The 27,292-nt window shown below is 40.0% G+C and overlaps 1 protein-coding gene across 1 annotated transcript; it reads left to right on the top strand.

The window, feature by feature from the left end:
- Positions 1–597: 597 nt before the first annotated feature.
- PLA2G4F (phospholipase A2 group IVF) lies at positions 598–26,512 on the top strand. Its single transcript, XM_076344664.1, has 20 exons — positions 598–789; positions 4,960–5,032; positions 7,158–7,294; positions 8,655–8,783; positions 10,227–10,267; positions 10,870–10,912; positions 12,038–12,104; positions 12,403–12,572; positions 14,639–14,752; positions 15,264–15,301; positions 16,242–16,377; positions 17,130–17,266; positions 18,379–18,601; positions 19,167–19,281; positions 20,444–20,581; positions 21,054–21,161; positions 22,074–22,268; positions 22,594–22,760; positions 23,397–23,583; positions 24,913–26,512. The coding sequence occupies exons 1-20, from the start codon at positions 679–681 to the stop codon at positions 25,140–25,142; spliced, it is 2,559 nt and encodes an 852-aa protein (XP_076200779.1). The 5' UTR covers positions 598–678; the 3' UTR covers positions 25,143–26,512.
- The last annotated feature ends 780 nt before the right edge of the window (positions 26,513–27,292 follow it).

The following is a 27,292-nucleotide window of genomic DNA, read 5'->3' as shown; positions in this document are numbered from 1 at the left end:
TTGCAGCCTATCGGTACTTAAAGGGGGCTTATAAAAAAGATGGTGGCAAACTTTTTAGCAGGGCCTGTTGCGACAGGACAAGGGGGAATGGCTTTAAACTAAAGGGGGGTAGATTTAGACTAGCTATAAGGAAGACATTTTTTACGCTGAGGGTGGTGAAACACTGGCCCAGGTTGCCCAGAGAGGTGGTGGATGCCCCATCCCTGGAAACATTCAAGGTCAGGTTGGACGGGGCTCTGAGCAACCTGGTCTAGTTGAAGATGTCCCTGCCCACGGCAGGGGGGTTGGACTAGATGACCCTTAGAGGTCCCTTCCAACCCAAACTATTCTATGATGCTATTCTGTAACTCTGAAAGAAAATCTGTACTGGGGGTTTTGAGGTTGTGGCTTAATCATGGGGCGGTGCTTCCTCCTACCCAGGGCTTCCCTGTTTGGTGCTGCTTTGCTGCCCTTATCTTTTACCAGTATTTGAAAAACCTGCCAGCGAGGTTTTGAAGTGGGTTGCTTGGCAAGTGCAGGCCACGCCTCCGCTTCTCGCAGCTGGAGTGCAGCCCAGTCCTGCGCAAAACTTCAGACCGAGCCTGTAGCAAGCAGCCCTTTGCAGCCAGGCGTCCGGGGACTCTATTTTCTGTGTTTCCCTGTCAGGTTTTCTGCGGAGACGACAGGACTCTTTTTCCCATGTTCCATGCGGTGCTGCAGGGCCCATTTCCACCCAGAGTGCTGCCTTTTCTGGCAGCCGTGCTTTTCCAAAGGAAGGAGAGGAAAGAGACTGGGTTTTATCATTGGCGGGTAAGACAAAAATCGTAGCTGTCTTTTGAGATGGCATTCTTTAGCTGATGTGCTTGGCAGTGACTTCCTGTTACTGCATGTGTGGAAAACCAGTCCTGCACTTCTGCAGGAATTAATCAAAAAGTTATCATTAGGGGAAAACTTTAGGTAACAATGCTAATGTAGATTCCAGGTTTTTATTAAATTCAAGGTCTGTGTGAGGCAATGCAGAGCAGGTCTTTGTTTCCTTAGGTTTTGGGGAACAGAATTAAGTTGATGCCAAGTACTTTTGCGGGAAACTCCAGCATACTGGGCTTCTGATCAGTAGAGACAAGATGGTGCTTTTGTGTTTTCTTGCAAAATATCCTTGATTACCATTCCCTTCCTTTCTGCGCTTTGCCTTATCCCACAGGGCTTAATAACCTAAAGCAGACAAAGATTAATGACAACTTCACCCCCTGTTCATAATGCACTGCAACCACATTAGATACAGTGGTTTCAGTGTGTTTGTCCTTTAAATGGTTTATAATCATTCCATTGTGTAAGACGGTCTGGCCAATAACCTCAATTTTGAATTGCACTAAACTGTTTGCAAAGGAGCCTTTGCATGGGAGGTCTGATATGACATCTGATTACCTGTCTCCCCCCTAAATCTACAGCTTAAAATTGAGGTGACTGTTAACTGTCACAAGATGGCTTGCTGCCTGTATACCTCTCTGCACTCCTGCTTGCTGTGTGATAAAAATTATCTTGTTGACCTTTTTTTTTTATGTTGTTGTTTAGTACTTGGGAAATCAGGGTAGAAGATACTAGTGTTAGCCTGCCATGATTTCCATTAACCAGTAAACCACTAAATGTGATATTTCCCCTCAGGTGCTCACTATATAAATAAATAAAAAAATTAGACACTACTTAGTGAAGTTTTGCTGGCTAGTAGAGAGAGATTTTGTATTGACTAGTTAATAGCAATTGTGCAAGGAGAGGGGCAGCAGATCACCCTTTTGTCTTTGTAGGTGAATTCAATATGATCAGATATCTTTAACTTTCCGAAGTTTAGCCTTAGTTTCATACATCTAAAGGCAAACAACATAAACTGAGAGCGAGCCCAGTGTTTGCCACTGCTGTTGTCATACTGAGCTGTTTGCACTACTCATATCACCCGACTGGTTATAAGACTTGCCCTCCAGAAGACCATGGTTCTTAGGGCTGGGTCTGAAGTCTCCTTTTGTGACTGTGGGTGCGCACTTCTGGAGGAGGAGGGAAAATGCAAAGGCTGCCTAGGAAAGCCAGGAGTTTGCCTTTGGGTTTAAAAGCAAACTGGCTTTTAATGGCTTTTTAAACTGGCTGAAATAAGGAGGAAGGGAATTACGGGCAGCAGTGTTTACTTGGGAGCAGGAACAAGATGGAGGGGAAAGTGCTCCCTTGGTAAATTGGACGTTTCTTTGACTGAGCTACCTAATTTGTCTGGTAGCAGTGAACAAAAAAGAAAATATGGCTTAGAAGTTACATTTTTTTATTTGCTATTGACAACATTTCTGTAATGAAACTGGCATGCTTATTGTGAGTCCTCTGTATCCACTGAGAGATGTGGAGTGGATCCCAGCACTTACTATATAAAGTAGGTGTTCTGGGCTATAGGGTAAAGACTACTGGGTTCTGTAGCTGGGATAACCTGTTTTGCAGTTGCTTGCTGCTGCATCAGCACCTTCAGTTTAGATGAAAGATGCAGACAGTTGTTAGCAGGGTTGAGTGAGAATTCAGTCTTGTACTCTCATTTAAGGATTTCAAGTTTTTCTGCTTTAAATGCACTTTCCTGAGCTCTGGAAAAGGGATGATTCTGAAAAATCATTAAATTACAAACTAGAAATTGGTTGTTTGCATCCGTCACATACATTGGTATGTTGTCACGTACACTGGTATAGGCAGAACTGTCATTATTTGTTTGTTCATTTCCCATACAGATTTCTTGCCTGACTTTTCCCTGATGTGTTCAGATAGAGCATATCCAATACTCTCATGCTTCATTACTCTGCAAGCTCACTTTCTAACATGTTATGACCTTGCTGTGCCTTGGCTAAAAGATGAGTAGAAAAGGCATGTAGGAAGGTTCTGGCATAATTGATAGCACAAGCTTGGGCGCACAATGAAACGTCTATTGCATTATATGCCCTTAAATTATAACGTGGGTGTGGAAAATGTATCCTCAGCTATGTAATGACTGACTGCGAATAGGTGGTTGTTAGAGACCTTTGGAAAGGACTTTCTTTTGAACACGTAACTATATGTTGACAGGTGGTATGAAGTGAAAAAGGGATATGCTATATTCAGGGTGTTCTGTGCTTCCTCTGCTGAATTTCTCTGTGTCTGAATTCCAGGCAATAGTCAGGCTACTTGAGTGAAGATTGCTTTGACAGCAGTGGGGGTGTGATCACTTAGCTTCATTTCTCAACAAGCTGAAGAGTTGCAGCACCTTTAGGAAGTCGGTGAGAATAACCTATGCAATCTTGAATTTCTCTCTGTAGTCCATTCCACAACTTGACGAGGTAGAAAGGAGGTCAGGCTTTGCCTGAGCAACTAGTGTCAGTGATTGAACAAAATAGAGGTGATTGGGAAAGGTTTAAAAAGGAAGAAAAACTAGCATCTGAAGGACAGAGCTCATGGTGAAATTAGATGTGAAGGCATGTCTTGTTCCCAGAAACAAATGAGGGAAGGAGTATCTTCAACATGTTGATGCTGCAAATAAGAGCACTTTAAGAGTAATAATAGTATAATTGGAGTTTATTTGCACAAATTTAATTTGGCACCTGCATGTGAGGTCTTAGACTATGCGTGTAGTTTTTACCCTTCACTTGTTGGTCAGGGTGGATGGCATTCACTTAGTACAAAGATGTTCAGTATACTGTGTATGTCTCAGTCAAACCCTGTTTTGCAAAAGCTGGCAAGTATCTTAAAGTGATAAGAAATAAGGAAAACGCCACAATTATGCGACTGCTTAACAAACATAGTACAGTTCCATTTATCAGATCAGGAATATTCAAGAAGAGTTTCACAGTTCAGGGTTCATTGGTTTTCTTGAGATCCTAGTTAGTGATATGTAGGGCCTACATTTATATAATATTTGGCACTCTGCAGCATTTTGCTGTAAACGAAAATCCTGTTGAGTTGTTGTAGATGAATACTTAGCATATCTGAACTTAAACTCTGGTCTCAAGTCAACCATGTAGAAAATGATGAACGTGAAGTAGTGATCACTTGTGAAAAGCATTTTGAAATGGGATTTAAGAATAGAAAAGGTTCTTAGTGGCCAGGATTGTGTCATAACTGATAGAAATGAGGTAGAATCACATTTTGTTCATAAGCCTTACACAACTGCTTCTGTCCAGTCTCTGCACTAAATCCCTTCAAGCTGTATTCTTTTGTCTTCCCCTGCCCTCCCCCCCTTCTCCTTCATGATCTTCTAGGATTCAGTCAGGCTTTTCTTTCCTCTCCACAACCGGGCATTTAGATACTAATGTTACTTTCTAAAAATAGCCTCCCAGAAGCTTTCAAGAGCAAGGATTACGTTTTGATCTATGCTGGTAAAATGGCATGCATGTCTAGAGTGCTGATAACAGTAACAGTCCAGAATGAATAGGAATTGAAGGTTTGTCTTTTCTTGCTCAAACTGCCATGAAGTATGTGTTCCTACAAGAAAGTGTTTTTTTTTTTCTTATTGTAAACAGCGTATGCTTTCTATGTCTTTAGACCATGCTGTTAAGATTCTTGCTATGTCTGCTATTACTCAAGCATGCATGTGCCCTTGACAAGTACTCTTAAACTAGCCAAGTTATGATTAAAATTATTTGAGCAGCTTCAGTATCTGTTTATCCTTCAGCAGGAATGAACTAATGAAGCAATTCAAAATTGATCTATAATTAGAGGAAACTCTAAATAAGGGACTCTTTTTCTGAAGTCCGTGAGGAGTTACCCTAAGACATCACTCATTGCCATGCTGAAAGGGAATTGAGTTTCCTTCTAGACTCCTTTAGTCTTCCTCCAGGACACTGAAAGCACTGCGTATGTTCCCAAATTGACTTGTTAATAGTTTATTTTAGGCTGATTGGTCTGATCCATTTCTCTGGACTGATACTAGTGTGGTTATAGAACAGGCATTACAGTTGTTACATGCTGAGCTTGTTTCTCTCTTTTCAGCGGGAGAAGCACCCTTACTACAACCTAACAGTAAAAGTCCTCCGAGCCAGAAACATCAAGGGTACAGATCTGTGTAAGTATTTAGTCAAGGTATTATGAAAACAGGTGTTTTGGTCAGTGCATACCTGTAACACAGGTAGCATTGTTATGGGAACTTCTTACCTACACATAGTGTATTGCCTTTATGTCTGAACAAAGGCTTCTCTTGCAAAGCAGCATGTATATTTTAAAGGCTTGATGTGAGGCCAAGCTGCAGATAAACCCTGCTACTTTGTCGAACAAGATCAGATAAGTCCTGGTAACCTTTTACTTCCCTGCTCCTTTATATGTTCTACTGTGGTCCATTCTGTGTTCCTTTGTCTGGATTCAGCCCTCCGGTCATGGCAAATTTCACTCTTGCTGCTGCTGAACAGTCGTCTTGCACCTGGAAGTAGTACTCTTCAATTCTAGCTTCCAAATGTTTGTTTTTCTCAGTTGTAGTGGTGCTTTCTTTCATGTGTCTGCTATTTTGTTCATGTCTGAAGCTTTTTAAGGAGGTAGGTGGTTGACTGATTCCAAGACAGACTGCTTTTTACCTGTTCCTGTTTTTTTATAGCATGGTATATATTCCCCTCCTCTTACGCATCTGTGTTGAGTAAAGCTCTCGGGGCTCTTTGGGGCATTTGGATCTTTAAAACTCATTTGAGATTTAATTCCTTCAGATTTAATACAGTAAGGTAGTCTGCCTGCCTTAAGTTTGTATCTGGCATCCAGTATCAAACTACTGGAATGCTAAATGACTGTCCAGGGAATGGAAAACCCTCCTGAAAGGCTGAGGGCTGGAATCACACTGTGAAGTTCTTTTTATGGCCTTTCTGTTCAACTGGAGTGACGAATGGTTCCCATACTTGCATTGTTAAAAGGGGCCTTAACTGGAAGAAGGAATGACAATCAGTTATTTTCAGGGAATGGAAACAGAAAGCTCAGCTCCTGACCAAACTAGATGAGGGTATAGCAGTGGGTGGATATTGTCTACTTGGACTTTAGTAAGGCTTTTGACTCTGCCTCCCATAAGATTCTTATAGAGAAGCTGATGAAGTATGGGTTGGATGAGCAGACAGGGAGTTGGATTGAAAACTGTCTGAATGGCAGAGCTCAGAGGGTGGTGATCAGTGGTACAAAGTCTAGTTGGAAGCCAGTAACTAGTGGTGTAACGTAGGGATCAATTCTGGGTCCTATATTGTTCAATGTCTTCATTAATGACCTGGATGATGGGGCAGAGTGTACCCTCAGCAAGTCTGCCGATGTTACAAAACTGGGAGGAGTGACTGGTACACCAAAGGGTCACACTGCTATCCAGAGGGACCTCAACAGACTGGAAAAGTGGGCTGACAGGAACCTCATGCAGTTCAACAAAAAGGAGTGGAAGTCCTGCATCTGGGGAGGAACAACCCTGTGCACCAGTGTATGCTGAGGGCCGATAGGCTGGAAAACAGCTTTGCAGAAAAGGACCTGGGGGTCCTGGTGGACAGCAAGCTTGACCATAAGCCAGCAATGTGCCCTTGCTGCAAGGAAAGCTAACGGTATCCTGGGCTGCATTAGGAGGAGCATTGCCAACAGGACGAGCGAGGTAACTTTCCCCTCTACTCAGCACTGGTGCGGCTGCATCTGGAGTACTGTGTCCAGTTCTGGGCTCTCCACTATGAGAGATACTGGAGCTACTGAAGAGAGTCTAGTGAAGGGCCATTAAGACTGGAGCATCTCTCATATTAGGAAAGGCTGAGAAATTTGGGACTGCTTAGCCTGGAGAAGAGAAGGCTCAGGGGGATCTTATCAAAGTATACAAGTATCTGAAAGGAGGGTGTTAAGAAGATGGAGCCAGACACTTTCAGTGGTGCCCAGTGATAGAACAAGAGGCAATGGGCCTGATATCAGCAGTAATCTTTTTTGAAAAGTTGCTCTTCCTCATTTTGAGTAGTAGTCCCTTTTATTAAGGCCTTTATGGTTTGGATGAACCAGAAAAAAGAAATATAGGTATCTAATGTTCAATTTGCTGCTGTTTAAAGACGTGTACTTCATTAAAGGCTTTTGCTTTACAAGTCCAGCTTAAATTTGCATGTTTCTGTGATGCAATGAGATCTAGAAAATGAGCTCCTCATGGGAAAGAGTATGTTTGGTTAAAGTTGTTCTGATGTCTGTCTCTATACTCTCTGCTCTAGTGTCCAAGGCAGACTGCTATGTGGAACTAAAGCTGCCTACTGCATCTCCCATAGTGTCCCGAACTCAGGTTGTTGACGACTCTGATAACCCAGAATGGAATGAAACTTTCCAGTATCGAATCCATAGTGCTGTCAAGGTGAGGAGTGCACTTTGTGGAGCTGGTTGGGCTACCTGCATTTGTGTACTGGCTTAGTTTTGATACTTCATTCAAAACCAAGGGATCTTTATTACCCTCAAAACCAATGTTGCTTGTAAGGTGTCAGTCTTCTTCAGTGGTACAAAAAGCTGTACTATGCATGTCCAGTGATAACCACAGCAGTTTGTAACTGCATTCTTGTGTAAATTACAGCTAGAATTTTCCATAAATGTCCTTGTGATACAACTAAGGAAAGGGAAGTTACGGCACTACCTGGTAGAGTTCAAGAAAACTCCTTGATAAAGCAAGTTTGTTTGAGGATTGCTTCTACTTTCACAGAGTAGCTGTTGCCGCCTTGTAGCTCTACTTGCCTTACACAGCCAAGTGGCTGAGTGAGGATAATGGGAACTAAATTTCAAATCACTTTGCCACTTAGTTCATTCAGTCAAGTTTTTCCATCAGTTCGTATGATCAAGAAAAGTACAATTCAATCTCTTGGAGACAGTACATCTGTCTGCTGTCTGAACAGGACCTAATAGAGTATCGAACAAAGTCTTCAGATTGTCAGCATTCATTCTCAAAGTAGACACTAATGGTAGAGGGAAGGAAACTGTACTTTAAAAGATTAGTTTTAGTATGGCACTATTGCTTTGAATACATCCTAGGCTTTGGAATAAGGTGCTTATTAACAAGAAACTATCCCCCTCACTGGGAGTACCTTCCCATAATGGTTGATGACAAAGGTGGGATGGTAATTGACTTAAATGGTAAGAAAATTGCAAACTAAGCTTTAGAGCATGTGAGCTTTTTCTTCCCCTGCAGGCTCATGAGGCCTCAGTCTGGTTACTGCTGTGAGGCTATGCCAGCACAATTTTAAGTTCAGTCTTTTCTCCTTGAAAACTAGTTGCTGCAAGGCCATTTTTTGCGTGCCATATGTACTTGTTGTGACTATTTCAATTAGTTTCTGCTGGACTTACCTGTTCTGAGACAAGGCTGAGCAGGAAGCGATATAACATCCGTATAACATCCTGGACTGAGTCATGCTGAAGGAGTGGAAATTGCTGTTGCTTCTTCAGGCAAATCTGTGCCTGGAGATGGTGGAGAGTACTGCCATGTGCATTCAGCTGGGGCCTCTCTCTAGTTGGGAAGCTCAGAAAATCTTTTAGCTAAACACTGTCAACCAGAAGCTTTTTGCTTAACTATGCTGTAAGTCCTGCTGGAAATAGTGAATTCTCTTCCAGAGTGGGAAAGGAGAAGGGTATTAATTAATGCATAAAGTGGCTATTGTATACAGCTACTCAGGTTTGTGGAAGTGTTTCTGTCTCTTCATCCGAGGCTGTTTGTTTCTGTTTGGTTTTAGAACATTCTGGAATTGACACTCTATGATAAGGATGTCCTTGTCAGCGATGAGCTCACTTCTGTTGTCTTCGATGTAGGGGGCATGAAGCCGGGTCAGCCCCTGCTGCGCACTTTCAGGTTGAACCCTGAGGTTAGTTCCTGGCTTCTTCCCAGGTCAACTGTGAATAGCTGCAGCTCATCATTATAGAAATCTGGTGGTACATGCTGGTTGATCTATCTATGTTGTAGAAGCCAGAAGGGGAAAATGCGTCAGCAGGTGATGACAGCATATATGGTTTTAGTGTTATCTGAGATGTTTCTAAAATCCCTAGTGATTTTTTTTGTGCGTGTTCCACAGTCTTTGGGATGCCATGCTGAATGAACCTTGGGGTGACTGCTGTCTTTCAGAACATGTTAAAACACCTTTAAAGGGAATTGATTTTTCAGGATACTAGAGGGGCATAAGCTGGGCTTAAAGTGAAAGGTATTTGCAGTCAGCAGTCATTTTGGGGGCTGCAGACTGTCTTATTTAGTTGATCGTCATCAGTTTGCAGTGAAGTTTATTGCTGCAAAGGTTACCTCTGTATTTACTAAGTCGAAAGCCTAAGAAAAGCTTATTTTACCTGAGATGTTCAGTTACATTTAACCTCTGCTTCATGTGGGTGACATTGGTGTGTATCAGCTGCTCTCGGTCCCTGTGCACCTGTTTATGGACTTGCAACAAGACAGCTTGTTTTACGTAGCGAAAGCCGTATCACCAGTCTGATCTCTTTTGTAACTGCCTCAAACGCATTGCTACAATAGGCCTGGATTAAAGGTGAGCTAATAATGTGTTTTCTTGAGAAATGGGGCTTCAGTGCTGTTGGTGTGGTCAGAAGCAGACTAACTGGTATGCAGTTGGCAGGGAGGTGTTGGTCAGTGTCACAGGCACTCTAAATGATTTGTGGTTATGGAAAGAGGCTTAGTAACTCCCTTGTTCCCACTAACTCTATCCTGTTTGAATACTTAAGTCATCTTGATCAGTAATTACGGACTTGGAAACTTCAACTTCAGTAAAGAGAATTACCCAAATTGGCTTCTAATCAGCTATTTTAAAAGCTGTGTTAGGTCTGGTATCAAGCATTTACTGTATGCTATGGCAGGGGCAAAGGTGACTGGATCAAAGTCTGTACAAGACAAAGGCAGCAATGAGCTAAGAGTGCAATCTGCTGAAATAATAAATGGGAGGAAGCACAAAGCCTCACGTAGAAGCTGTTTGCAGAGATGGTGCTGCAGTGGTACTTGAGCCAGAAGAGGGTGTGTTTTTCTCAGTAACAGAGTAATGGATCTGAGAGCCACCTCTCGCTTGTGTGCACTTATCTCCTCAAACATAGATGTGTCTGGTCATATAGGATATGGTCAGGAGGAGAAGAATTTTTAAAGAACAACAACATACATAAATTTAGACCTTCCAGAATTTAACTGGAGCATTTGAAAAAGCAACAAAAATAGTTACTATAGTTTGTAACAGGAAGAAAGCTTAATCTCTTGGAAAAACTTATCATAATTATATTCAAGATCAAGGGTCACCTGTGTCCAACTTTTATTTTCAAAGGCTAATGAAGAGCTGGATGTAGAGTTTTACTTGGAGAAATGGTGAGTCTTACCTGAATAGCTGAATGAACTTGTGTTCTGCAGATATGTTGTCTTAGTTGCTTTTTCTGTGCAGGGACAGTCTTGACCATAAAAAGGGCTAATGCTTTACAGTTCTCTGCGGTGTTTGAATTGATTCACCAATGGCTGTTCACAAATATCTTTAAAGCTCCAGTCACCAAAATTTCTGGGGTACCAAAAAAGAAACAAAATTTTGCTGGACTTCATGGGAATGGCAGCGCTGCAAAGGAAATGAACATTTTGTGGATGAGTTACTTAGCAGTGGAAAGCTTACACAGTTAACCTTGCAATATAAACAACTGAATTATCTGATAGTCTATCTAAACTATTTCTCTAGGTTATCAAAATAACTGAGATGGGGAGACCTTATAGCACATGCTTATAGTTACAGAGGAATTTTTTCTTCAGTTTTTTTCCCCCATTGTTCTGTGAAGGGAAATAAACTTGGTGTCAGTCTAGTTTGTATAGAGCTCTCACACTGAGCACCTTTCTCCCCCACCTCTTATCCAGGCAGTTAGTTTATAAAGTAGGATGAAGCAAATTAAAAACAAACCTCATTTGCATTAAATCTCTTCCTTTCACAGCTCAGATGCCCCTACAGAGGTATTGACTAATGGAGTCCTTGTGGTGAGTATGTGGAAGTCAAATACCTATATGTTGGGATTTACTCCTGAAGGTAGGTTTTTAGTACTGAAGAGGACGTGAATTGTTGAGAATTCAACTCCTGCATCCAAATAGCTCCTTTAAAACTTTATACCAACTCATAGAAAGGGTATTTCTCCCCCCCGTGGGGCTGTTTTAAAAGATGGAAACAAAAAATGTCTTTAGGGGGCTGGTGAGTCTTGCAGATTGTACTGAGTTTTCTAGCCTAGATGCTGGCCAGGTATAGTCCCCCTTCTTATCTTAACACCTACTATTTCTAAGCTTTTATCAGTGCCATTAGTAAGTAGGTGATAACTCTTGAGTGTGAGAGTGGGAGGCCTCATCTTCAGAGATTTGTCTATTCTCTTGGGGCAATCAGTCTTAAAAAAAAATCCATGCGCTATGCATTAAAAGTACAGGTGTTACCACCTCTTTTCTCCCCCCAGAGGAAAGGGACTAGAGTGATGTTTTTTAATAAGGAGAAAAGAATGGGAAAGAGTTCATCATTGTTGAAATGTAGAGTTTTAATATTTTTTCAGGAAAAATTGGTGGCATTTAACAGCATAGTTCTGCAAACTATTTCACAGGAGAGAGTCTTTTGTGTTCCTGTTTCCCTAATCAGTCATACATTCAAGCAGTGGAGTAGTTTTTTATCTTTGAGAGCAATTATGGCCAATTAAGTATCTCATCTGCTGTCCTAGAAGGGAAGCTGATGATTGAATGGTGTGAGAGACTAAATTTCATGAGGACAGAAAGTCATGGCAGAATTTATGAAGTGCTTGATTGGATCTGAACAGGTTCTGAGTAGGTACTCACACATGCTTTTAAAAAAAGGTAAAACAACAGAAAACCCTCAAGTGTTGAGAACTTGTAACTATGAAGTACTGGTTGCAAAAAAAATTAGTAACTGGAATAGGAAAGGTGGCCTTGACTTTGAAACAAGAGCAGATAATCCCTTCCTGCTGAAACAAAACTTGCTCAAAATAATCCTTAATGTTTTTTTGACAGCTTGCAGCTGTAAACCTAAACCTACTATAGTAGGTGGATTAAGCTTCAATAAAGAAGTGAACTTAAAACCTCATAACCAGAACCAGTTTCTTCTTTTCATAGGTTCATCCTTGCTTGTCTCTGCAAGGCACTGTCAACAAAGAGGAAAAAACAAAAGAGAAACAGCAAGGTAGGGCTGCCTGCAGAGTTTGTCAGATCTACATTTCAGCATGTTTATTCCTTGGGAGAGAGGGGAGACTTGATTCTCTGTCTATATGGTGCATTTTTATTTACTGACTACAAAATTGACTTTTTAAGTTAATTTTGCTTTTGTTTCTAATGCTAAATAATATTGGGTCACTTCCACTGGGTACCATGCAAGAGAGTCTTTGCTTGTGTCTTCATAGTCTCAGCTACACTTAAGTATCTGATTTTCAACATTTATTTAAATGGTTCCTGTAGCCTAAACTTCTTACTCTAATGTACAGGGAGCTGTGAGGTCAAGCTGTCTGTTCCAGGGGCATATCAGAAACAGTTGTGTATTCCTTGGAGACCAGACAGTGAGAAGGATTATGGAACCTCGTTTGTCTTTCATGTGGATAAAGAAATGTGTCCAGAACTGCAAGTGGAGCTGCAGCAAACCATATCTGTCCTACAGGTAAGCATCTGTGCTGACTGCTACAAAGTTTACAGCCCACTTTTGAATAAATCCACTCTGAAACCAGTGCCTTTGGTCCATGAAAACGTCCTTAAACATAAATTGAGCAGCCTTTATATGATCATTAAGGGGAGGGCAGGGACTTCTTCAGATGTTCTGGGATGTCAGTTTTGGGTACATTATTCAGGTAGGTGTGGATGTTAAAAGCTTGCATTGGAAGCAAGTTTCTTCTGGAGTACTATATGTATGTGGTGCTAGGGGCCATCTATTATTTACTTCCAGATATACCTTTTTGATCACACTTAACTCTGTGATGTTGTAACTGCTCAGATCAAAATTTTCTAGGCTAGAAGCCTGTCTTGAATGGATTTTTCTGGTTATGTATTAGGAATTTATGGGCAGAGAGAGAAGTTTTTCTCTATCATTGCTTTTTACACACTACTATTTTTTTTATTTTAAAAATTGAATAAAAATGTCAGACTTTTCATTGGATCTTTGACATTGAATAAGGAGGTGAATTTGTCTTAAAATTATACCAACACTTTAAAATCTGTTTGAACTTAGGGATGAGAAAACGTGAATCTGCACATTCTTGCTACATGAAGACATCTTTACTTTCAGCTCTTGAGATACTCTATAGCAAGTCTTTTCTATTAGAAACTTGCAGAGCGTGTGCCGCTTCCAGAGGTTTATTTAGCTTTGTCTGTCACTTCATAGTTTCTACAGGTACCCATGCAGTTTGTGTATCCCATAGGAGTGACTAAATATTCATTGTGATGACTGCTCCCAGTATAGCCAGACACCAAAAATGGGAGCAAGGAAACTATTTATTCTGTGATGTTATTCATCCCCACAAGCCATTGGGCAGCATAAATGCAGATGGTGATCTTGACTGCTCTAGAGGCAGCTATGGAGAAGAGACTACAAAAAGAAATACGGAGTAATAGCTTTGCAATGGGGTTGACTGGGCAGCAAACATGAGCTGAAGAGAGACACCTGGACTTAAGTAGCCAAAAACTCAGAGCCAGGCAAGCAAAAACATGGTAGAAGTCAACCATGGAGATTGGCCCAGGTGGTAAACCTCAACCAAACCACCCCTGGTAACCAGCAGAACATACTCCTTCAAAAGCTGGCATAGAGCACAAAGGTATCCAGTCTGACCTTTCCTCTCTTATCAGAGGTAGGAGAGTGCCAGGAACGTACTAATGTTGCTTGCCCTGTACCTAAATGCATGTTATTTGCCCCTGTTAGGAGGAGGACAGTGGGCTTACAGGGACATTTGACTCAAGACAGCTGTTTTTGGTCAGAAGACATCTGTGAAATCTATGGGTAGTTCCTTGTCTGTCTTCAGGTCTTGTTATGAGAAGGGTGACAACCTGTTGTTTCTTTAAGGTGCTGCCTCCTCCCAAGGGTTGAGGCCTGTGGTGGGTGTAAAGACTCCAGCCCACCTGGTAGGCTGGGTAGGTTTGAGTGTGGCCCTGTGATATGAGGGGGGTTTTTAACATTCCTCTTAAATTTAGGAATCTGCACACAGCTCTGTGTTAAGAGACCTTGCTACTTGCTAATCCAACAAGGGAGAAAAAGATTTCCTGGCAAACTTTAATTTGCTCTGCTTGTAAAGATTATGTTTTTTAATTACATGCTCCCATTTGTCCCTAAGACTATTATCTTTTTTCCTGTTTTGTGGTATTTTTTCTGTGTCTAACACTGTTGCCTTGTTGGTATCTTTTCCAAATCCTGCTTTGAAGACAGAATGCGAGTTCACTTGTGAGCTTTCTGACACGTCAGAACACAACTATTTTTTGGGGAAATTTTATGTTTGGAGATGAAGATTTTTTGCTTGTGGCAGGCAGCTATATTTAAAAAAAAAAAAAGCTATTTGAGTGACAGAAACAATCCCAGCAAAGATCTGTCAAGCAGAGAGCAGGATGATCTTGAAAAGCCCTTAGACTTTTGGGAAAGATTTAGTTATAATGGTCTTAAGGATTGTTTGCTGTTTTGAGATATGAAAGTCATATCTCTAACTTTTTTCTGGAAAGCTCAAATAACATTTTGTTTTTTATTAGGATGGTATGAACCCTGATATTGAAAAGCATACTACAGTTCTGGGATTGGGGACTGTACCAGTTAATTCTCTTCCTATTGGACAAAAAGTTGATAGAATCGTTTCTCTCGGAGAGGTAACGTCAACATTTTGTGCTTGTTTTAACATGCTTGGGATAACTTTTTCTCCCATTGCCTATAGGCATTTGGAAAGTTAATGCACGTGATTCTTAGGAGTGCTGTTTTCTTGGATATCTAGAATGAAATACTATGATTACTCAGTGCAATTCTTCTAAAAATGTTTTCATGGTTGGGTCTTGCAAAATAAGTATAAAGTTCATCACTTTCCAAAGCAAAAAGTCTGTTAGGGTGTGAAAGAAATATAAGAGGAGGAGAAAAGCAAGAAGCTTGCAGAAGAAATAATTTTTTTCCTGCCCTGCTCTCTAAGTACAAGTTTTTAGTCTCTGTGGAGACTATTGAAAATGTTTGAAACAGGTGCAAGGGAGAGGTGTTCCAGAGACTTAGTTTTGTGGGTGAGAGTGCTGTTCTGGTTAGTATCTAGTGACCCCATTGATGTCATAACCTCTAGATAGTAGTTCCACCTATGTAGCTGCTATCAGTTGCAAGATGTGTTCTCTCTTTTCACAGGGACAAAGTTTGGATATGAGTTTGAAAACTGAAGAGAGGTGAGTGGGAACCTAAGACCTCTAAACATCAGGAAAGGCCTTTATTCTCATAGTGAAGGAGCTGAGTAACTATCCCAGCTGTTCTGGGGAGGTCTGTTGTCTCCATTGATCTCTTGGGATAGATTAAAGAAAAATACCTTTGTTATTTTTCTTCTGAAGGCTGTGTCCCTTCACTTTGCAGATACTTTCTATTGTACTGGTGTCAGTCCTGCGAAATCTGAACAGATTTTATGTTCCTAATACTTAAATGTAAAATAGCTGATGGTGTAAATATTAAGTAGCTTTGTTAGGTACAGATAGTTTCCAGAATATGTGCAGTGCTGTACTGACAAACAGGAAAGGACATCTCAGTGTGTGAAGAGCTTGAACTATAAACAGAGGAAGGGTGCAAGAAAGGACTGATAAGGAAAGAATAACACACAAACCCGAGCAGTTGGCTAGTAAGTTGATAGGGTCATTTGGTATATAGTTATTAACTGAAGATCCCGCTCCCCTTTCACAAACTCATAGCAAGTTTATTGGTATTCAGTTGTCCCCTTCTGACTCCTAAGTTCAGAAACTTCTGTTTTAAAATTGCTCTTCCCCTCATTTCTCCATCCATGTTAATACAGTAATCTCAATTGCTCCTCTTGCAATCTTCTTCACCTACTGAGAATCTTTTCTTCCTTTGTGAAATTCCTGAAGCTTAATCTGAATACTGTTTGACACAAGCTTTGTATTTAGACATTAAGGGAGAAATACAATAGGGAGAAGTTTAATTTTTAATTCCAAAACCTGTTGTTACAAAATAGCTGGTGTATAGGCACACACTAAAACTTCATTTAAGAGTTTGATCCAGTGATTCAGATCAGCACCTAGATTGTCTGTTCGCAGAAATTGCTTTTCCCTGGTAATTACAAATCCTCCATTTGGGGTATTTTTGTTTTCATTTCTATTTCAGCACTTGGGATCTTGATATACGTCTGGGTTTTGACCTCTGTAAAGAGGAGAGAGAATTTTTGGACAAAAGGAAGAAAATAGTTTCTGAGGCACTGAGGAAGACTCTTCACTTAAAAGAATCCCCTCCAAAAGATGAGGTATTGAGCACAGTGCTGTAGTGAGATTTGTAAAATCCTTTGTACTTTGTTGATAATTAGGTATTGTAGGATTCTTTGCCTGTAACCAATGGAAAACATGGTTTGCATTCACTCTGGCATGAGATAGATCCCTGTGACATTTCAGTTCTGAAGTCTCAGATGTTATATTTCTAAAATTTTGAGGGGGGGGTTGTGTGTTTTAGAACACAAAATTGAAATTTCAGAATGTATGTACTTTCTTTAGTTGAACTCTTGTGTCTTGGGCTTTGAGCTCTGAGTTGTGATGGGAAAGTGTGTTTCAGAATGGTTAAATTGAAGCCCAGACCACAGGAACAGCTTCCTAATTGCTGATTTGAGGACACTGTTATATCTAAATAGCCTGATACCTTGCTCTGTGATCTTTGGGTGCTGTTATAAGAATGATTGCCTTTTTTTTTGTTCTTATGTGTATATTCTATGGCATGCAAGTAAATGTGTGATAATATACATAACAATTTCAGTGACTGTCCCTAAGTCTGGGACAGTCTGCTACTGCTTACTATAAAACTGCTGTTTTATAGTAAACAATATATTTCAATTACAAAGTAGAGAAAGTTCTGGTTGAAATCAAACCTGAAATTACTTGGAATGTAAATAGAAATAGAGATTTTTTTTCTCTTATTTGCATAAGAATGAGACTTAAATGGGGTTAGTTCTGTAATTTATTGGCAATTCAAAAATCTGATTGTGATTCCTGAGTTTGCTGTCTGCAGGTTCCAGTCGTAGCGGTACTGGGGTCTGGAGGAGGGATGAGAGCACTGACATCGTTCTATGGCAGTCTTGCTGGGCTTCAGCAGCTGGGCCTTCTGGATGCTGCAATATATCTGTGTGGGATTTCTGGCTCTACTTGGTAAGTTACATGCAGTGTTGATTCCAGAAACTTAGAGGTGAATATGGTAGTGTTGACGCAAAATAAGGCCAAAGCTGCATTTGTGCCATCTGTAGACAGACAACGAAGTCAAATATTTTATCAGTTCTCACCTGTTAGTTCTGGTGGGGATCCTAAAGAGTCTAAGAGACTCATTATCTCTTTTAACCAATACAGCTACTGGCTAAATTTATGAATCTGCTGCATTTGCAAGCCTGGCAGCTGAATATTAGGATGTGTTACATGAATAAAACTGCTGTGTGTTCCCTCAGAGCCCTGACTGCAAAAACTTTCCCCATTTCCTTGCTCTTGCCAAGGAGATAACTGAGGTGGTGCAAGTCACTGGAAACATGTCCACATGGACCACTTTGTCACTACCTTCCAAAATGGTGTATGCAGCTGAATAGAGGAATAACACCGTCTTGGCCTTTGGTGGACTGGAGCAATGTGCTGAAATGTTAAACATGGCTAGAATGTTTCAGTAGCTCAGTGCTTGGAGTTTGTGGTGAAATCATCCCTCATAAATACACATCGTTTTTGTGAAATGGAGGAGTTGCGCAACCTGACAGTAATAATCTGCCCTTCCAGAGCTTTGTGTGTTAAACTCCTATGTACCTAGTATTCTTCCACTAACCTTGTGATCTGGCCTGCCCCTTTTGATTCAGAGACAGCCTTTCAAACAAATGTAGGCATCTGTTCATGTGGATAGCCAATAGTCCAAACTAGTTTCTCATTTAATCAGACCTGTGTAGCACCCTTGCAGTCAGCCAGTCTCTCAGGGTTGTTACGGCCTGGAGTTAACTCATATTCGTGAACTGGTTCATGTGTGCTAGCATATGATGCTTGCTAGGATATGATCCTTGGAAGGTAGGTTAGCAATCAGGATGAAGTTGTCCTGTAGGTGTCAGGGTTTTCAGCACGTTCTAGAGTTCAGAGATCCATTATTATGGTCTCTTTTCTCTTCACAATGTTTTATCTTTTAGCTAGACTTCTCAAGCTTTTAGTTCAGTGCTGCAGCACTAATTGTAACTAGCTAAAACTATTGTTTACACGAGGGTCATTATTACTGATGACATTAATATAGGCATTTTCAGGTGTTTATCAACACTGTATCAAGACCCTGACTGGTCGCAGAAAGACCTTCAAGATGCAATCAGAAGAGCTCAGGGTACTGTGTCCAGCAGCAAAGCAGGGGCGTTTTCCCCGGAACGACTGAAATACTATTTCCAGGAGCTGAATGCAATGGAGATTAGTGGATGGAAAGTTTCCTTTACAGATTTGTGGGGCCTTATTGTGGAATATTTCCTACAACAGAAGGTAAGAGTTCACGTTTGGATGTGTACTGCTGTTTGTCTTCCAGGTGGGAGCTTTGCCCGCCCACGTGTTTTGTGTCAAGAAACCAATTACTCTCTACCTTTGTGAGTTGTTGTGGAATAAACATAGGGAGTTCTCATGTCTTTCTGCCTCAGGTTTCCCAGCACCCTTCTTTAGTAATGAATTTTGAAATCATATAGGTCAGTACTATAGAAAAATGAAGTGTTTATTTGGAATGACTGTTATTAAATTAATAGCTTTTGTATTGGGCAGGTTAAGCTTGAAATAATGATGTTGGGTTTGCAAATGGTATTACTGTGCAGTATTTGCTATGCTAATTGAAATCAGAGGGGTAACTAGTTTATTAATAACACCGGACACTCTAAATATGCAACTGCAGAAATACTCTGGCAAAATCTAACCATATGCATGGACAGCGGGAGGAAAAGGGACTTTGAATTAGTAGTATTGTTAGTCAGAAATGCTAAGCAACAGCTTCAAATTATCAAAGTATGGGTACAGAACTTACCTGACTGAAGTGTGCTTCTCCTTCCTTGCTTGTGTCCAGGAAGATCCATCAAAACTGTCTGATCAGCAAGAAGCAGTAAAATGGGCCCAAAACCCCTATCCTATCTATGCAGCTGTCAATGTGAGACCCAATATTAGCAGTGGTGACTTTGCAGGTACGAACATGGCAAATTTATTTTTGTTTGCTAAAATCCATAAATTCCTTTAACCAATCCAGTTCCTTGGGTAGTGAGTAGCTGACAACAGGAAACGCGGCTCAAGCAGCAGTTGGTAGTGCAAGAGGCAATAGGATACTGATTGGCAGAGTACTGTCATCCTGATCGCAAATGTCGTCTTCATGGCTATAACAGAGAAATGAGATTCAACTCCACTGGCCACTCCACATGTTTTGCTAGAATGTGCCTGAAACTTCCCGGAGCTGAGAGGGAAGATTCTTATAATACATGAGTCTGTGTCTGAATCAGAGAATTGAAGTCCTTGGTAATTAGGTGACCTACTTTCTCTTATAGTCTCAGGTAATCAGTTTGTGTAGGATTCATGTAAAATGATGGATTGGTAAACTTGTAGCATGCACCATCACAACTGCGGCATTTAGCAGCCTGGATTCTTGCTGGTTATACAATTACAGTAAAAAATGAAGGCCAGTCCTATTCCAGGTCACTTGAAACTTTAAATATGATGCAACAAGTGAGGATAGATACAGTGAGACAGGAACACAAATGCTTGTGTCCATCTGCGTACCACTATGGGACTCTTTTGTTTGTTTTATTCTAGAGGAGTGTGTGTAAATGACAATGAATTTGATTTGTAAATATTTGTGGAACTCTTTCAAGCATGAGGGGACACTTTGATAAGCAGACAATGAAGTCTGACGTGGTGGGTCAACTGAGTTTTCAAGTCAGTACTATAACAGTTGCTGAGAGATGGTAAGTAGTGTGAAGAAAGGCTGAGAAAAGTGAAGTAGCTTCCATTTGTGATGGAAAATGGAGCCATCAGAATGGTTTAAAGTGGAAGTAAAATAGGCAGGTTATTTCTGCAGTTACGAAGTCAAGATGGAGTAAGATGGGATTTTTTTTCCCCCCGAAAAAGCCAGGAAGAAAGGAGGTTGTATTAGTCAACGAAAGCCTGTACAAGAGTTCTTATTAATCATGTGTAAGATAGAGGCTCACTGAGAAGAGTGGCAGGGAAATCCATAGTGATGGTGAGAGAAGTGGAGGGAGACTCTGTTCTGTCTCCGTTGTGTGAACAGAAATCAAATGAGTATTCTCACCTATGTTTAGTCCGAGATGAGCAAATATCCTGTTGGCTTGTTCTTAGAATGGTGCGAGTTCACTCCTTATGAAGTTGGATTTCGCAAATATGGAGCTTTTGTCCGAACAGAGGACTTCGACAGTGAGTTCTTCATGGGACGGCTTGTCCAGAAACATCCAGAGCCTAGGATTTGTTTTCTACAAGGTATGATCTTACAGTAATGAATAAAATGGAGAGATGGAAAGGAGCTATGCTGCTTTTGAAACTCACCAACTTAAACCGATGCCTTTTTGTCCCTTCCTAAAGAATTTGAAGAAGGGAAAAATGTCAAATCTTTCTCCAAAGGTTTAGGTGTAGGTTCATAGTATTACAGTCTGATGTCCTGAGTCTGCAAGAAGACTGTATTATGAGCTGCCTGTCAAAAATTTCTGCTTTAGGTCTTCCTGTTCTCTTGCCATCTTTCCCTTGCTGATAACGAGAAGTTTCTGTGTTATATTATTACATCATAATTTGTCACATGATTAACTCAAAGGTTTAAACTCAAACATCACCTGTTAGAATAGCAGGGGTCAAGTGACAGCCCTCTCCCATCACAAATGGCAGCTGAATTATAGGCCTTTTGGTTACACTGTGAAAAGCCTTTTGAGTATTAAATTCTTCCATATTTCTCCTGCAGGAATGTGGGGCAGTGCCTTTGCTGCAAGCTTGGATGATATCTGCCTGAAGGTGGTTGGTGTAGGACTGGGCTTTCTAGATTCTTTCAAAGATGTTATCAAAGTTGTAGGTAAGAACATACATTAAAATAGTAGGATTTTTTTGAAAGATTCCTGGTTTTGGAATGATCACACAAGTAATATGACTTAAAAATATGCTGTGTGTAGTTTTCAAGATTAGCATAAAAGATGGATTTGGACAAATCTCTCTTGTACTGTGTATTATTTCCTTCCATCACAAATATAGTGAAGAGAATAATTATAGTTTTTTCAGTACACTTTCTCTTCCTGCTTTTTTGAAATTTTGTATCTGACTTTGACTATAAATTTGGGCTAGTTCTGGGAGCTGTTTTAAACACATTACAGTGCAGGGGGTCTTAATCATAAGAGGAAGAATAGAAGCTGCACTGCTAAGCAGGAGGTGGAAAATAGATTTTCAGTTCCCTCCTTGGCTTGATTTTTGTAATCTTGGATAAGCTGCTTGTATGTTTATGCATTGTTCTCCATTTGTACAATGCCTCCCTAGCAGTGGAAAGGAAGTATATTAAAGACTGAGAGTTGCTCAGCTGCATAGTTATAGCCTTATAGTAAGTAGTTGGGTGAGATATTTTTTTTCTTCTCTGCTTCTGCAGCCCTAATTTCCCCCCCGCCCCTTGTTGTAACTATAAATGCTACTGTGTGTGTATGACTGTTGTTGTCTTATGAGACAGAAGTAGTTGTCACTTGGTAACAAGGGTTTATTTGTGTGGGTTTGAAATGAATATGGACAATGATTTATGAATAATGCTATTCCCTTTAAAGGGGGCAGATAAATTATCCAACTATAGAATATGCAGCTCATTTAAATTTTATTACAATACTTTTTTATTAGAGGACAAATTCAGCTTTAGGACAACTGGTTAAATATTGTAGAAAAAAGTCTGAAATGTTGGAGCTGGACAAGCATTTTCTAGATGTTCTGCATCCTTCTGTGGTTTCTGCAGATGACTGCCGAAGATTCCATTTCCGAGATCCAACACGACTGAAAACTCGCTTGGTTATACCTGGGGGCCCCTTGTTACAGATTTTTCAGGATTTCTTTAAGTCCCGGGTCACATGTGGAGAAACCTTCAACTTCATGCAGGGATTGTATCTTCATAAAGATTATGTTAACATCAAGAAATTTGTGGCTTGGAGAGGTAAATGAGTCTGTATCTGGGATATAAAATAGTGTGTTAATATTCTGTAACAGTCAATGTTACAGAACGTAAGTGAGCTTGACTTTGTTCCATTGAAGTCAGGGAATTTACCCTTTCTTACACCATAGCAAAAATTTTGATCACTATGTATGTTCTGTCATATAAGGCAAGCTCGTCATCAGACTTTACAGGTCAGTCTCAGATGAATATGCATGTTGGAATGTCTTTTTTTCTTCTTATAGCCCCAGCATAAACTTTGTTGCTTGTACTGAGAGGTGTGTAATGAATCATTATAGTTACTTGTGTTACTTGGAGTGTCTTCCAGGCACTCATCTGGATGCGTTTCCCAACCAGCTGACACCCATGGAAGAGAGCTTGTATTTAGTGGATGGTGGCTTTTCTATCAACTCTCCCTTTCCTTTGGTACTTCAGCCAGAGAGGGATGTGGATGTTATCTTGTCATTCAATTTTTCCTGGGAAGCTCCATTCGAGGTGAGGAATGTAGCTGAGCATTATTACGTGAAGGTAAAAGCACAGAATCATATTTACAATGGCAGCAGATCAGTTGATATTGAATAAACACACTAATGAAAGAGTGCATTAAAATAAATCCTTACCTCTTTCAAACCTTATTGTACTATGCTTTTTACTGTGAATGTCATGAGGAGATGGAAAGTGACAGCTGTAATAAGATTCAAAACTTTTCAGAAGCCTAAATAGATTGTTACCTAAATAAGAGTATTTGCTTAGCTCATATGATCCTTGTTACTTAGACGTATGCTTCTAATGGAAAAGTGGCTACTGGTGATTTTCTTCATGCAAACAAGTTATTTCCTGTATATACAACTGTTTATTTTTAAGTGCAGAAAAGTCAAGGTGAATAGATTTAGAGCAACAAAACATAAAAAGTTTCAGCTGCAAACTGTTGATGTATGTTTGGTAGCAGTTCTCAGTTCTGCTCTTCATTCTTCTGTATCACCAGCCAGAGAAATTGTTTCTGCCAATTTGAAGTTGGATTTCTGTCACTTTTCTTTTGTGGAAGTCTCTCTCCCTTCGAGGACTGTAGTTAGATGATCTTAGAGGTGTTGCTGGTATTCTGTCGAAATTATTTTTTTTCTTTGACAACAGGTTTTAGAGCTGACTCAGAAATACTGTGAGGAGCGGGAAATTCCTTTTCCAAAAATCAAATTGAGTGAGGAAGATGAAAAAAAGCCAAAAGAGTGTTACATGTTTGTGGATGATAATAATCCAAAGGCTCCAATCGTGCTCCATTTCCCATTGGTGAATGACACCTTCCAGAAATACAAAGCTCCAGGTAAGAGAGCTGTATCTTAAAGAGCTATTTTTACAATCCTTTGGGTGTGTTGGTGGGGAAAATTCAGTGGGTTCAGTGTCCCTCTTTTCATTCTTCTTAGTATTACCCTGTAATTATTAAATTGTTACTTTCATTTAAGGCGGAATCAGCTTCCACTAGTTTTTTGGAAGGGAGAGTGCGAGAAGAGGCTGACAATTTAAAAAAAAAACAATCTAAAGGCTGGAAGAATCAAAATTAGGCAATATTTTTGCTTCTTTCTGAACCTTTCTGCCCTGATACCTGATTTTATTACTTCTAATTACTCTGAATATATAGGAAAGCACTATAAATCAGATTAAATAAGTTCACTTGTTTACTGGATATGAATAAACCACTAAGCAGCAAAGTGTTGGGGACCAATCTGTATGTCAGATCATGTAACTCAATGCTAAATGGCCTGTGTCCTTGTAGTGTAAGGTCAAGTGATAAACGATCCTTGCTTCATTTAATGTGATTAATATAGACTGTAAGGCCCACCTCAATCTATCAAGGAAGAACACTGGCATGAAACAGAGCTATATCTTTAAGAAGAGACAGACAAAATTCAATGTCCTATTTCTCCCTTGCTGGGAGGAAACAGCATCCTGAAGAAAACCTTTGGAATACATTGAAAAGAACGTGCAAGACTGATGCAGGCAAGGGAGATCTAAGGCACTCTGTTAATGCTATCTGTATTAATACTATAATGATTGCCAGGCCCTGGCTGCATTTCTTCATCAATGATGAAGAGTTTCAAAGTATTGGGCTTGAATATGGCTCAAGACTACTATTTCTATAATAGCAACAAGCAAAAGTGTTTTTAGCAAATTACTTTAACATTCATCTTTCAAGATTGGTATTTAAATTTAAGTGGTAGGGTGCTAAAAACACAAGTTACCATATTTTGAAGAGTATATACTAACCTCCTAAGTTCAGTTGAACTCAGGGTGTTAGTGTCTTTTGTTTTAGTGTAGAACAGCACTTCCAGGAAGAATTGAGCTTTGTATTTCCTATTTTGAGCATGATCATCATGGATGCACTAAACAATTTATCTCAATGAAAATGTATTTTAGTCCTGTATTTTGAAGCCTAGTGGAAGTAGAAAGGGTAATAATACTTTACCTTCAACTTCCAAGCATTCTGGATCCTGAAGGAGCTGAAACCTCTGTGGAGGAGCTTTGGGGGAAAAAGTTAAGGTTCAACAGAGTTATCTGTGATATCCTCATTGCAGAATCCAAGTAAAATGAGTCCATCACAGCTGGGTTTTTGTGTTGTGTGGGGTTTGGGTTTTTTTTTTCCTCCTTGCTGCAGGAGTTAAACGTGAGTCAGAAGAAGAGAAATCCTTTGGTGACTTCATCATCGAGGCAAAAGATTCTCCTTACCGTACACTAAATTTCACCTTTGAGCCATATGATTTCAGTAGGTTAGTGGAAGTGAATCGCTACAATGTTCTGAACAGCAAGGACACTCTTTTCAAAACCCTAAACTTGGCTCTGCAAAGGAGAAAGTTGAAGAAAGTCATCAATACGTCCAATACATGAGCAGCTTCTATAGCTGAGGATACACTGCAGCCTGTTTGTAAGAGAGCCATGTGGTTCAAGACAGAATACTGAAAACCAGAATGCTGGAAACTGTCGTCTTGGTAAGGGAGTAGCACATGTGACACTGAAAGTTCATTCCAGATAACAGATGCTCTTACGAAAACCCAAGGGATGTACAGTACAGCATGGATATTGCTTTGTCATGTGGGGAAGAGTAAGGAATTTTCTAGTCCAGTATCTCATCTTACAGTGACTGATACCAGGTGACTAGGGAGGTCTATTCAAACAGTTCAAGCATCTGGAGAATAATCTTCCAAACTCCACTGAGTGAAGCACCTCTTTTTGTCAAAGGTGTGGCGGTGTTCAAGGAAACACTGATTTCTTCTATACGTTTCTCTCTTGCTTTTTGAACCTCCCTCCATGAACTTTTACAATTTACATCATTTGGCAAGGAACTCCACAGATTGTAACTATGCACTGAGAGAGAAAATGTGTCCTTTTACTTTCAACTTGCTACTGGCTGATGCCCATGTACTTTCAAGACTGAACAATCATTATCTGTTTTCCATTTTTGCCATTCGTGGTTTCAAACATCTCTGTGATATTTCCTTCCTACCCTTCTCAAGGATTATAATGGATTTTAATCTCCCAGAAGTTCAATATAGAGTACCTTACTTTGGTAACCATTCGTTTTTGAGGAAATAATAGTTCCCTTTTTTGTATTTAACAATTAAAGACCCATCATGGGATTGTGTTGCTTCTTCCTACAGTTTGATCATCACGAGCTGATGAAACTTCAAAAATGTTATAAGTCTCATCTTTCTCTTTCTGTGTAAGAGGAAGGAAGGCTCCTTTGAAGAGTCTGAATTAGATATTTTTTTCCTTACACTTGGGCTTGCAATTCAGCCAGACTTCTGTTCAAGGAATTTCTCTGTGTGTCCACATATTTTTAGAAACATCAATATTCAAGGTAGGCACACGTTATAAATGTGAATGAATAAAATAATGTTAGATGCTGCTATGCTGTGGGATGGAATTCACCTCGCTTTGCAGAAAGCTCAGAGAAAAAGTACTGAATTATGCAGTTGGAAAATATCTAATACAAAAGGGCAGCAAACAAACACTGTTTACTTTTGTGGCCTTTACATTGAGCTGAATGTACTGATTCTGTATTGAAAACTGGAGACAGGAAATCTATCTTTTCTGAAATGATGTAAAGGCTTATAAACAGGTATGATTCTTGATATATTTTTAATGTGTTTCTCTTAATGAATATTAGTTTTGCTAATGTGCTTTTCATAGTTTTTCTTATGAACACTTGTCTTGATATATTTTTCTTTATTCCAATAAAAAGTAAGCGAAAAAGTCAATGTAATACTATTGCATAGTTTCTTTTATTACATCAGGATACCTGACAGTGGGAAAGTGACTTACCAAGTCCATCTCGGACTGGTGCTGCACAGCAGTAGAAAGTAATCTCTTAATTGTGAGACTTGTCTTTGAGTAAGCATGGCTCAAAACTGAATTGCGTAGACTTATTTCAAACAGTGACTTCACCTGGGTGATTAAACTTCCTTGATATCTGGAAGGACGTATCCTTTATGTCTTAGCATTTATTTCCTTAAGCTGAAATAAGAGAAACAGCAACTTAATGTTGTTATTTTTCTTTATAATTGGTGCCACACAGCTACCTGCTTTGTAGGATTTGGACATCTGTCATATTTGCTGAGTGACTTCTGTATTTTTTTCCACATAAGATTTTCAAGTATTCTTGTCTCAGCTGCCTTTCAGCCTGCTGCCGTGCCTTTGAATGTTTGTTTGTAGTAGGATGGGAGTTTCCCTTGTTCCTCCTGAGTTGTTCCTTTTTTTTTTTCCTGATGTGAATCTGAGTTGAGCTGCATGGTTTGATTTACTTCCACTTTCTTGGTTTTGATGTCCTTTTCTTATTGGAGATGCTTGGACACTGTGAAGATGTAGGTATTTAGATACCAGCATATAGATGGGAAGGTGGAATGTTTTTCTCCAAAACCTGTATCTGCTCAAATTTTCTAGGCATATACAATGGAGTCTTTTGAGGCTGTCCTGGTTTCGGCAGGGATAGTTAATTTCTTTTCTAGTAGCTGATACAGTGTTTTGGATTTAGGATGAGA

Source organism: Aptenodytes patagonicus, chromosome 7 (genome assembly GCF_965638725.1).
Source record: "Aptenodytes patagonicus chromosome 7, bAptPat1.pri.cur, whole genome shotgun sequence".
NCBI lineage: Eukaryota > Metazoa > Chordata > Aves > Sphenisciformes > Spheniscidae > Aptenodytes > Aptenodytes patagonicus.
The sequence above is the reverse complement of the archived record's forward strand: the minus strand, read 5'-3'. Positions and strand labels throughout refer to the sequence as shown.